Raw genomic sequence first — 12,574 nt, forward strand, 5'->3', positions numbered from 1 at the left:
TATATATATATATGTTCAGCATTTGTACAAGACATAGATCTGAACTCAAGGAAGAAGTCCAATAATACATAAGGACACAACAAGCAAAAGAAACATGACTAATTCTTTTTGTTTTCACAGAACTTGTTTCCTGCATTGTTTGTCTCCTCAATCATTGTCCACAGGACTCTGAGAACTGGTAGGAATATGCAGGTGTGCTAATTCTTATTATATGTCAGTAACTGCTTTTAAAACCTTATAGATCTTAATTTACATTTCACAATATCTCTGAGGTAGAAACAATTTTAAACACTATTTTAAAGAAACATTTAAAAGAAACATTTAAAGAAACATATAAAGGATATAAAGGAGTAGCTTGTGCTATATAATAGGAGCCTATCTCAAAGAAGACAGAACCCTAAAAATGATACCAGATACTGTCTGGTATTACAAAATAAGCAACTAGCTCAAGACTGATTAATAAAGTGCCTTCAGCACCTAAAAATTTTTAAAAATATAGCACAAGAATGACACATATATTCCACATCACAGAACAAAGTCGTCAACAAAACTGAAATCTTTACAAAAATTCTGACTAAAACCAGATAACAGGGCAGGTGATATCAGTGACAGAATACTGGTCTAGCATGTATAAAGTCCTGGGTTCAGGGAAGAAAAAAGAAACAAAGCCAGATGATGGCTGACTTTAAATCATTAACATCACACTTAAAATCTTTAACAACTGAACTAGAAGTACTTTTAAATTGCATTTTATTTTTTCTCAGTACCTTAAATACAAATTTTGGAAACAACTTTGAATTTTTTTAATGACTCAGGTCCATTATGATCAATTATTATACTACACTCTGGTCTAATGATGCCCAGAGGGACAATTGCGATGTGTGGAACTGTTTGCTGCAGCACCTAAGTGGCCTCACAATGCTGCGTTTTAAGTTCTGGTTTCTGACCTTGATAGATTTTCTCTTTACCACTGCTCTCAGAGGTGACTTCTCAGTACTATTAGGTATCATAATCAGTCATTTCAACAACTGCTTCTAATTTTGTGCTGCCACCTAAAACAGCTTAACAGGCTTGAAAACCTAGTATGGGACTGCAATGGAAAGATCCACAGCCATGTGACACATGCTTTGTTTCATGAAAACATGCCATCACTTACTTGTATTCTTCTAATATGTTTACCAGGACTAAGACAGCTAGCAAGTCTGCTAACAGGATGGTTTTAACAAGTTATCATGATAGTAACAAATGAAAATCACAATTTAAACATTAAGATAAACATGTCAGTGAATCTTTACAATCATGAGGTATATAAATGTTTATCTTATTTTACAATAGGAAAATTAAACACAAAAATATCAATGGACTGTGGTTGAACCCAGCCTGATACCAATTCTGTAAACTGTCTTCAAGGTCAGTATCTAGATTTATAATTTTAAGAAAATTCCAACTTAGATGCAAAGTATTAAATGTATCAAAGTGTAGTGAATATTAACTATGTAGATTTAATCAATAAGCCTAAAACTTGGGATTTATTCAGGATAATGTTAAAGGATAGTTTATTTATTTAGCTACTTCAAATCAAGGTGGGATTATGTAATTCTGTTAAATGATAAATATACTATTAGTTTAAGTTTATAATATTCTCATCAATAAAACAAAGGAAATTGTATTATAATATTATAATACTACCCTTATGTTATAGAATCATTATCAACCTCATCACATTTGACTCCTTACAATTTACTTGGAAGTTTGAAACAAACTTACAATCTCGAAACCCAAAGCCCATGTTCATGTCCAGAGCCAGTCCTAGTGACTTGTATAAAAATTCCTTTAGGCTAAATAATGATTTCCAACTTTAATTGCATGACATTAAAAAATGGGAAAGGTTTGGATTTAAGGTTTGGATTTCTGAATTCTCTTAAATAAGTGAAAGATGAAGCGCGCGCACACACACACACACACACACACACACACACACACACATTTTGTATTGTTACCACAAAGCAAGGTGGTAATGTTTATGCATGAGAAATTGAAAAAACAGAGAAAAGGAGAATGGGATAAGCATTAGTTTACATGAAAACATTCAGTAAGGAAAAGTTGTTAAATCTTCACATTTAGTATACACACAACAAATGTATCACTGAAATTAAAAAAAATTAGCATGAGCTCAGAATTTCATATAGTAGTGTTAACTACAATGGTGAAGAGTTAGGGAGGGAAAGAATGTGGTAGGGGGTTAGAGGAATCCTTTTGTTATCAGATGTCTACAAAGGGGAAGATGCTCAATAAAGATGATAAAAGGAGTCAGCACGTTGAGCACAGCCTGGTCCTGACTAGCCCACCTGGACAGCTGGCCAGTCCCTTTTGCTAGTCTTAACACAATGCTAAGAACAATGCTTTGGATGTTTTGTTTCCTAAAGTACTATGATAGAATGCTAACTATAACTGTCCCTGCATTTCACTAGTGCATTCAAGATGCAGGTGTTTAAGAGGCTTCATGAGCAAAACCACAATCTTGATAGCGCTTAGAAAAGGAGGCATCTTTATCTAGAAAGAGATAATGAAATAATCTCTGAGGCTAGCAGTTTCTCTTTAAAAATGGTGAAGAATAAAGGAAGAAATTGTGAAGACACATACCAACAATATGGCTCAAGGGGTTAAGGTGTTTGCCACCAATACTGATGACCTGAGTTTGATCCCGGGAACCCATGTGGTAGAAGAGGAGAACTGACTCCCCCAAAATGTTCTTTGACCTCTACATACATGCCATGGTACATGTGCATGCATGCTTACACACACATAACATACCCACACAATAAATAATAAATAATAAATAAATGTAAAAATAAATAAAGAAATCCTAAAATCCAGAAGTGAAAGTGCACAGGGATACTTCAACATTAAAAAGTGTAACTGGCTCTGTCATCTCTCTAGACAAATGAAGTTTCTTATTGTATGTTAAATATAAAACCTTATGTTTACAGACAAGTATACCACACACAACTCATCAAAGAAGTTTCTTTTTGCAACTGATGGAGGCTATATGGTTCCACAACTGGTCACACACAGAGAATGTATCTAAGCTATGCCCAGCCATAAGTTACACATCTACAGTGTAACCTCTATACCTAAGGCTCACGAACATAGCAGAATAGGCAGTGTAGAGAATACTAATACATCCCTCAACTCTCACCAGCAAAGCTTCCTCATACAACAGAATGTGATGCACAAAGAAGGCCATGGCTGCTAAGTTTTAGAGAATAAGATAATAGATAATAAGATGCAGAGTGCATGTCCCTGAATAAGACTCCTAATTAAACTTCACCCACCCACAGTTCAAGGACCATTGTGGAAGCGGGGTGGAAAGATTGGAAGAGCCCGGGTTGGTGCATCAACTTAAGAAAATAGAGGTTTTCAGGCCACTGAGAACTTGCTCATAAGAACTTGCAACAATGGAGACATCATGTACAAGACCCATGCTGAATCAATCAGACAAAAACCCAGTATAGCATGAGGGAAAATGGCAGTAAGCTCTAACCTAGACTAGGAACCACTGACAACTTATTACTGCTGAGTGAGGGATGGAAGCTCTTCTTTAAGGGAGTGATAGGTTGACTAGACTCCAGTGGATGAACTTGCACTGAAGGACATCTAGGTACAAATGCATGACTTAATAGGCATCAACATATATGACAGAATGCATTAAATCTGGTGGGGAGGGCTATGGGAGGCATGGAGGGAAGAGGGGTTCTAAATTTGATTAAGATCTATTATATGAAATGTTCAAAAACAATAAAAATACACATATAAACAAAAAGAAATAAGAAATAGCAATTGTTCTCAAGGAATTTGCAGGAAGAGATCAATTAACTCTGTTTGGGGGAACAAGATTTCTGCAGTGGACCACATTCAAGGAAAGGCCTTCTTAGCAAAGAGCACATGGAAATAGAAAAGTGACCAATTATGGAATAACATGGCATATTTGAGTAAATGGTGAATATAACAAGAATCAATAATAAGTGTGGGCAATGTACCAGTAAGCTGACTCTCAGAAAAAGAGATATTTTTACATCATGATTTGGGTTGGAAGTGTTTAGGTCAGAAATAGAGTAATTGTCTAATTTATATCAGGTTATGGGATCAATTCCCTGCACCACAAATAGTCAAACCCCAGTTCTAAGCTTGAATTTTAGTCTTTGGTAATGAATGATGGCATCCATTCTCATTGCTTAAACCCATTGGTAAGTAAAGAGATTGTTGACCTCACCTCAGATATTTCTTATTCAATTTTATGTGCTTATTTTTCCTATTGCTAACATGGTGTTTCTTTGAACCTAAGATATCTTTACATATAAAGGTGTAATTTGTTTGATAATAACACTTTAAAGGAAAGGTACAGAAAATACGCACACACACACACACACACACACACACACACAAAATTTAAAAAATGGAGCATGGAATATAGTTGAAGAAAAACATTCTTGGTCACTAACTTAAATTAATGGAGGAAACACCCCTAAAATGAACAATTTTATATTATTTATGAGTCCTTTCAAATTTATAAGAAACGTATATTTTCTGAAAATAAGTGCCTCAGTACAGTGTGGTTTATTTATCTGCACCTAACACTAAGGAAGTCATTCAGCTAGAAAATCATGAAATACCTCTTTAGAGCTTCCAAACTGCAAGTCCAGACTCTAGAAAGCAGACATGCTTAAACAAGTTGTTCTGTTATACGCAGATAAAAACAGAAAAATTGATTTTTTTTCTTCACTTTTACCTGCTTGTTTAAAAAGGTCATAAACAAAGCTAGATATCATTATTATTATAGATGCCACAAGATTCCCTGACTTAAATGGATAATCACTTGAATACAGGCCATAAGCCCATTTTCATAACCATGCACCTTGTCTTAAGTAAGCTAAGGGCAATGTGCAGCATTTTAACACTGAAGGGACTGTTCTAGTTTAGAGTGAGTTTTGATTTTGGAAGGCGATGTCATAGGTGAGTAAGATCTAAATACTCATGATACTTGTGCAATAGCCCTGTAAACTTAAATTGCAGACATGAGGGGAATAAATGAGGCAGATAATACCAGAAACAAAGTTTATACAAAGACAGTAAATCCATGCCCCTGTGCTGGGCTCTTCATCAATAAAAACTTTTCTGCTAGGTAGAATAATCTCATAAAGCCTGTGAGAGAAGTTATGTATCTACTATTCAAACTTAATTTCAAACAAATGAGACTGATACCACAACTTGCTTAATCTTTTCTACAAAAGAGAATTACTTTGAGTTTTGAAGCTAACTCTACTTCCTTTGAAACAGATTTAACTGTTTTCCTTAATAAAGCTCAAATAAAGTTCTGGTTTCAACAAGGAAGAAATTATCAAAAGGAGGGGGAAAATACTATCAGTTAAATTTTGAGATATTCTGTATGAAATACACAAAAATTCAATAAAAAGAAATAAAAAAGAAAGCTGTATGCTATTAATAATAATCTGACTGTGGATTTAATATTCTTAATGAAGAATAGGATCTAAATTACCATTGCTTGTTTTTAATTGCCTTACTCCTGTAACAGAGTAAGCTGTTTGCTAAAAACGCATCCAATACTGTCTGAAAATCATCCCTCTTTAGCTTTTTATAAATGGTAAGTAGGAGAGTATTTGTACATGTAAAATTATGTGGTATTACTTCAATTAAAATAGTGTAAATGTTCTGAAATGTACCCAAGAAATTAAAAGCAAGTATTTTAGAATCTTGTGGCAAAACAAAAATACTGCAACTACCAACTTCTAAAACACATGGCATATGATAAATGAGACACATTTTGATCAAGTAAACAAATTAGTAAGTTAATGGGTAGATTTTTTAAAAGGCCTAGTTAATTAAAAAATTTTTTTTAAATCTATATGGTTAATCTTTTTTAAATATTTTATTTATTATTTTTATTTTATGTGTATACATGTATTGCCTTCATGTTTATAAGTGCACATGTATTGTGCAATGCCTGCAGAGGTTAGAAGAGGGCATATGATCCCCTGGGACTAGAGTCATGAATGGTTTTTAACCCTCTGTGGGGTCTGGGAACCAAACCCAGGTGATATGGAAGAACAGCCAGCATTCTTAACCACTAAGTCATTTCTCCAGCCCCTACATGGTTAATCTTAATTTGATCTACTGATCTTCTTAAGATGTGCTACAAGGCAAACTCCTCAACATATTTCTCCACATTTACTTATGAATTGTACCATTTATTAGTACTTTAAGTACATTAGAAACAAATGCATAAGGAATAGTAATTTTGTATAAAGATGAATTAATAATGGTCTGTTAAAGATAATACTTTATTATGTGATACTAATTCTTCTCCGTGGCATATTAGATAGTTCGTTAAACAAAAGGAGAAGATTGATGGCCATTATTACTAGCATATAAAACTCTGCCTTTTTAGATAGGGGGAGAAAACAAATTTAGCCATCATTTTGAAACAACAGTGGATTGTTTCCCTTAGCTACAGGTGGGCACTACAGTACTGAAGACCAAGACTTGAATTCTTACATATGAGCAGCACTTTCTGATTAGAAACAAAATCATCAATGAGAAATAATTACTAAATAACGTTTTATATGAACTTAAGCCTAATCCCTTCCCTTGTTTAGGCTAGTGAAGTGTAATCCCTTGAACTCTTAAAGAAATATACTGATTACTTTAATCTTTGGTTATACTTTCCCTTTTGAGTGTTTAAGACCATATGGTTGGCCCAAACAAACCAATTTATTTTTACTGTTAAGATCATTTGAGGATCTGTTCCTCAGGGGTCACATGGGCTTGGGAGGAGCCCCTGGCTCCTTTCTTTTACCAGTTCCATCTATGTGAAGCTAAGTCAAAGGCGCTACTTGACCATGGCTGGCTTCACTTGGAAGCATGGGGGAAATGTTTCCTCTGTGTTGACCCTCCTCTTTGTAAACTGGACACTGGTTCAAGTCCATCTGGTGGGGTCTCCATGGCCTTCCTGAACAAGAGGACAGGTGACTCACTACAGTTGTGGGACATTTTGAGAGATACTGCAGAGTCCCCTGGAACTTAGTCAACTTTGAAGGGCAAAGAGAAAAAACCGCCCTTTAAGTCTCTCTAACCAGATTAGTACAGGCTTCAAAGTATGGCTGTTAAACATCCAAGAAGGTTATTTCCACCCGTCTGGTACTTTTAATTATCATGTGCTATGTAGATAAGGCTTGGGTAAAAAACCAAATATTCTCAGATAAACCTTGACTTTTTGGGACAGGATTTCTCTAGGCCCAGCTGGCCTGGAATTCACTGCATACACTAGTCCGGCCTCATTCTCACAGAGATCCAACTGCCTCTGCTTCTCCACAGTTGAATTAAATGCTTGTGCCAACATGCCCAGCAAGAGTCAAAATCTTATCTTTTAAAAGGTGTATCTTCAACAGGATGGGGGTAGTCATTTGACAATTTAATGGTAGATCAAGTAAAATAGTTATATAACAAATCTTCCCTTGTTTAGGCTAGTGAATTTGTATAATTACATTGGAATATGTAAACAGAATTCAAAACTAAAATCACCAAGCTATAACCATTATTTTTCACTTTAGGTACTCCTAGAATTTTTGATTGACACATTTATCAAATAGCTCTCTTTACCATCTAAAGAAAGGATAATCCAATCTCTGCTGCAAACTGTCACTAGTAATTTACCAGAGTTAGAAGGCTGATCTGCCAAGTAGACAGAAAATTAAAACATGGGCAGCTCTTGATTGGAAATTTATTCATAGCAGGTAATGAAATAGCACAGTCAGGATGGCTGGCATTACTCAGGATGAGGGATTTAATTCTGATAACTTAGATGATGGCACTTGAATCAGAGACTATAAATGGTGACAGGTTGTGACATATAGACAAGATGAAAATGAGCAGCATCTCGCTGCAGAAGTGATTCTATACAGATCAAGTTTTTGAACAGTACATGCAATTATTTTTAAGATCATTTCTAAAGTTTCTAAAGAAGATATTTACACTTCAATTGAACAATGTATCATTTATATATGTGCATATATATGTCAATATATTATTAATCAATTGACAAAAGTAAATATCAGAAAATAAAACATTTAAAATATGTAATGGCAATTGTCATTTCTGATTTCATCTGAATAAGGCACATGTGCAAAAGTGTAGATAGACTATCATAGGGGAAAAAAAGGATGGACTGAGTTTTACAAGCTTTTATATAAAGGATATTCATTAAATGAACTTACTGCTAGTAAAAATCACTTTAACAAAGAATACATTTTTATTTTAGATTTTGTATGGATTTTTACATTTTCTTTTTTAAAAATATTTTTTGTTATTTTTATTTATGTGTTTTCATGCATTGCCTGCATGTAGGTAAGTGCACCCATGACGTGCAATGCCCAGGGAGGACAGAAGAGACTGTCGGATCCCCTGGAACCGGAGTTACAGACAGTTGTTAGCTGCCATGTGGGTGCTGAGATTTGAACATGGGTCTTCTGTAAAAACAGTCAGTGTTCTTAACTGCTGAGCCAGGTCTCCAGTCCCGCTTTTTTTAAATTTTTTTTTATTATTGGCTTTTTACATTTTCTAACCTAAAATGCCACTATTTCTTTTATATAAGAAGTGTGTTTAAATTATTGTTTCTTGTAGATAAAATTCTCAATGCAACTGAAATTTGGGGGAGATAAATAATCATTCACATGGAAATGTGTATTAATTCATCTCTTTTGAATTTATAGTCTATGAATTTTGTAGTCAAATCTTGCGTTAAATGGATATTCTATAAAATACATTTACATTTTCTTACAGCTTCTTCCACTAAATGATGAGTTTACTACCCTTACCTATTGAATCTATGATGAATCAATAGCTTATAGAGGAAATGACACTATATCACTTTCCAGACCCAGACATATGAAACACCATGATGAACAATCTGTCTTTGGAATTCTTAGGAGGAAAGACCAAGCACTATACATAGTGGGTGTCAAAGAAAGAAACTGAGGATTGTGGCGCCCAGCAGACAGTGAGCACCAACTGTTAGTCATGTGAGCAAATCATTCTGAAAGTAGATGTTTCACTTACATTAAGGATAACACAGCTGGTATAAGAACAGAAATACGTGCAAATTATTAATTTAGGAACAGGGTAAACATTTGGTATCTTAAGTCACTAAATTTAGGCTGGTTCGTTACACTGAAAAAAAAAATAGAATGGGAATTTACAAATGAATGCTAAGATTATAAAAATCACTTTAAAGTAATGTTAATAACACATGTCATAATTAATAATAGAATGAAGAAAATGATAAAAAATGACTTTAAATCCAATCAGACATGATAAACAGAACATGTCAAACAAGAGAAGCACACCTTAATAAAAATAAATTTACAGAGTACTAAAGACTAAAAGACAGCAAACATTTCAAATTTTCCTAATAACCTAAAACTAAAATATACATTAGTTATCACACGTACATGAGGAAGATTATGACTAAATTCGACAAAAAAGAAACTAAGTATTAACTATGTCTACTAAATTTGTCTCAATTTTTATAACATAGTCTCTAAATATTACATAAGTCCTTTTCCTTTAAAATGGATAATTTTAAATGCCATTTGAAAGCTTATAGCATAGAAAATATATCATAATTCAAATTAGTAAGAACTTATTGTGTAGCATAAAATCTACCACCTAATGTATTTCATTTTAAGGTATAGTTTTATCAAAATTGTTTTAGAATGTAAAAACAGTATGGTTTCCCACAAGTTTTCATAATGTTCATTTATATGAGATGGGGTCAATCCTGACATACCCAATACTGAACCATGGACTTAAAAAGTTCTTGTGGACCTTCTTCTTTAAAAAATATTTTATTTAGTTATAATTTTTTTATTTTTATTTTTTAGGTGTATGAGTGCATTGCCTGCATTGCACCCATGCCATGCAATGCTCATAGAGGTCAGAAGAGAGTGTCAAATTCCCCCTGAAACTAGTTAGGGATGATGTTAGCCACCGTGTGGGTGCTGGAAACTGAACCCAGGTCCTCTGCAAGAGAAGCCAGTGCTCTTATACACTGAGCCATGTCTCCATCCCCAACATTCTATTTTATAAGCTTTATGCAATAATCTAAGAGTAAGCACAGGTTCAGTTCTTTCATTGCTATAAATTGGTGGCATAAAAAGAAATGCTCAAGAAGGTGACACAAATACAAAATATATGCAGAGAGAGAATAATATCAGTCCTAAAACTCTGCTTCCTCTTGTAATGAAAAGCCTGAGAACAATGATGATGAATTGAGTTGCACCCAAGTGACGCTCTGCCGGAACAGGGACATCCTCTGTGTCCTCTCTTATACATTACGTGGCCTCACTTGACATGAGTGATTCCTACATGCAATGAAGCATAAAGTGCTGCATGCTATTAGGAGTGTAGCAAATTCCTTCCATATACAAGGTATCTAATTTGTGTTGAAAATGAGAAGTCATATTTTCAGAAATATATTTACTGAATGCTTTTCCACACTTTCTATTTTCCAAGCATATATATGTTTATGTATTATGTAACTTGTGAAAGAAAATTTAATTAAACTTTTTTAGAAGCATTCATAGAAAATCAAATATACAGCTTGAGTTTCTCTTCCCTGAAATTCTAAGGATCAGAAGGGTTTTGGTTTTGCAGTGTTGATTGATTTTGGAATATCTGCATATGTAAAATGAGATACATTTGACTTAGGACCCCAGTCCAAACAAAATTGATTTATGTTTTATACAGATACATTACATACATAGCCTGAAGGTAATTTTACAGAATATTTTTAACATATACACATTCTAATTTGACTTATCACATGAGATTGAGCATAAAGTTTTCTACTTGTGCATCACATCAGGACTCAAAATATTTTAGACTGTGGGTCATTTCAGATATTGAGAGGAGGGATGCTCAATTGCACATCAGGTACCTGGTATTTTGCTACTTTCAATCTGAATGACATTATATAGTTATTGTAGTTTCACTTATGGTAAGTGACGACTATCAACTGAAAGAATTTTGAGTTTTCTAATTTTTTTATATCATGCTACTTAAATTTAATCAGCTAAAATACTCTTATGTAAATGAAAGAAAGGGTTCAAGGTATATTTTAACTACTTAAATACTAAACCTCATCTTATCACTGACATAGGGTATATACTAATAAATATTACTCATATATATTAATTCAGTTACAATCAAAACCATGGTGAGAGTGTTAATATATTAAAACATAAAGTAAAATTTTAAATGACCTACTTAAAATAATGTATGCCTCTTTAACAAAGAAGACTTTCTATGGTTAAATCATCCTGATTATGCTTCTTTTAGATGTTAATAAATGATTCACATTAAAACTTTTAAGTATCAATATAACCAACATATTTATGCATTTGCAAAGTTAGAATCAATGTAATACACCATATATCGAGTTGGTATATAGTGGGGAAAATGCTTTTAAAAAATCACATTTAAAGCTTTAAGGAAGTGTAAGATAATGCACAGAAAATTGACATAAAGTAACTGAAATTAATTATAAACAACAAAATCATATTTCATGTTCTATGCAATTACCTGGAGTAGTTAAACAATCTACTGTCCCAAAGTTCATGGGTCCCTCTCGGTCCAGAATGAAAATAACAAGAATCAGTTCCATCAAATATGTTCAACCCATCTTCTGAATTTTTTGAAGCATGGCTATGTACCACATCCAGGAGGACGATGATGCCCATGGAATGAGCTGTGTCAACAAGTTCCTTTAGTTCTTCAGGTGTTCCATAACGACTAAAGATAAAGAACCCAGCAAAATCACAAAATTACATGAAAGCAAATAGCCACCTGTAAAACAATTCCTTTGCCCAACACAGTATTAAATATTTTAAACGCCTACATGCAGCATAATGGTACTTACACATACTCAAAGTTACTATTTCTTACAAAGCAAATAAAAAAGCTTTAAATAAAAATAATTTAACTAACTAGTGAATGTAACTTGCATACTAAATAAATTCACATTTTGGTTATGCAAAATAGTAAAACTCTACTTTTTATCATCAGACACTGGCTCCCATATCTAGGCACAGCCAGTTGTGGTCACTGATGCTTGCCATCTGCTCATCCCTGTGTATAGCTGAGTTCGGGACAAAGGGCCCTGAGAGTGCTCCTTTCATTACAATCTCCTCAGTGTTGTGCATCCTGCACTTGCCCCTAAAGTGTCCTGCAATTAGAGGATCCCAGACAATGTGCCATTTCTGACAATAGTTCACACATATAGAAAAGATGGGCATAAGTAGCCTCAGAGTCACTCTGTAGTAGAAAACAAAAATCTCAAGGAGAATTCCTGTCTTCATGTATGTAATATCTTGACATTACTGTCTTCCATGCATCAACTGCCCTTGTTACTATTATGATCTCTCTTCCTCCATCACAGCACAAGCTCCTTGACAGCACAGGCTGCATCCCTATGGTTTTCCGTGATACAGTGCAATGCTTA

General features: G+C 34.0%; 1 protein-coding gene across 1 annotated transcript in view; it reads right to left on the reverse strand.

The window, feature by feature from the left end:
- Positions 1-12,574, reverse strand: part of Gbe1 (1,4-alpha-glucan branching enzyme 1) — a 300,252-nt gene that overhangs the window by 124,325 nt on the left and 163,353 nt on the right. Inside the window, exon 7 of the mRNA XM_008832224.3 lies at positions 11,656-11,865. Within this exon, the coding sequence (XP_008830446.1) occupies positions 11,656-11,865 (210 nt within the window). The remainder of the gene's footprint in view (positions 1-11,655; positions 11,866-12,574) is intronic.

The sequence above is a fragment of the Nannospalax galili genome, unplaced genomic scaffold (assembly GCF_000622305.1).
Source record: "Nannospalax galili isolate Female #2095 unplaced genomic scaffold, S.galili_v1.0 scaffold293, whole genome shotgun sequence".
Lineage (NCBI taxonomy): Eukaryota > Metazoa > Chordata > Mammalia > Rodentia > Spalacidae > Nannospalax > Nannospalax galili.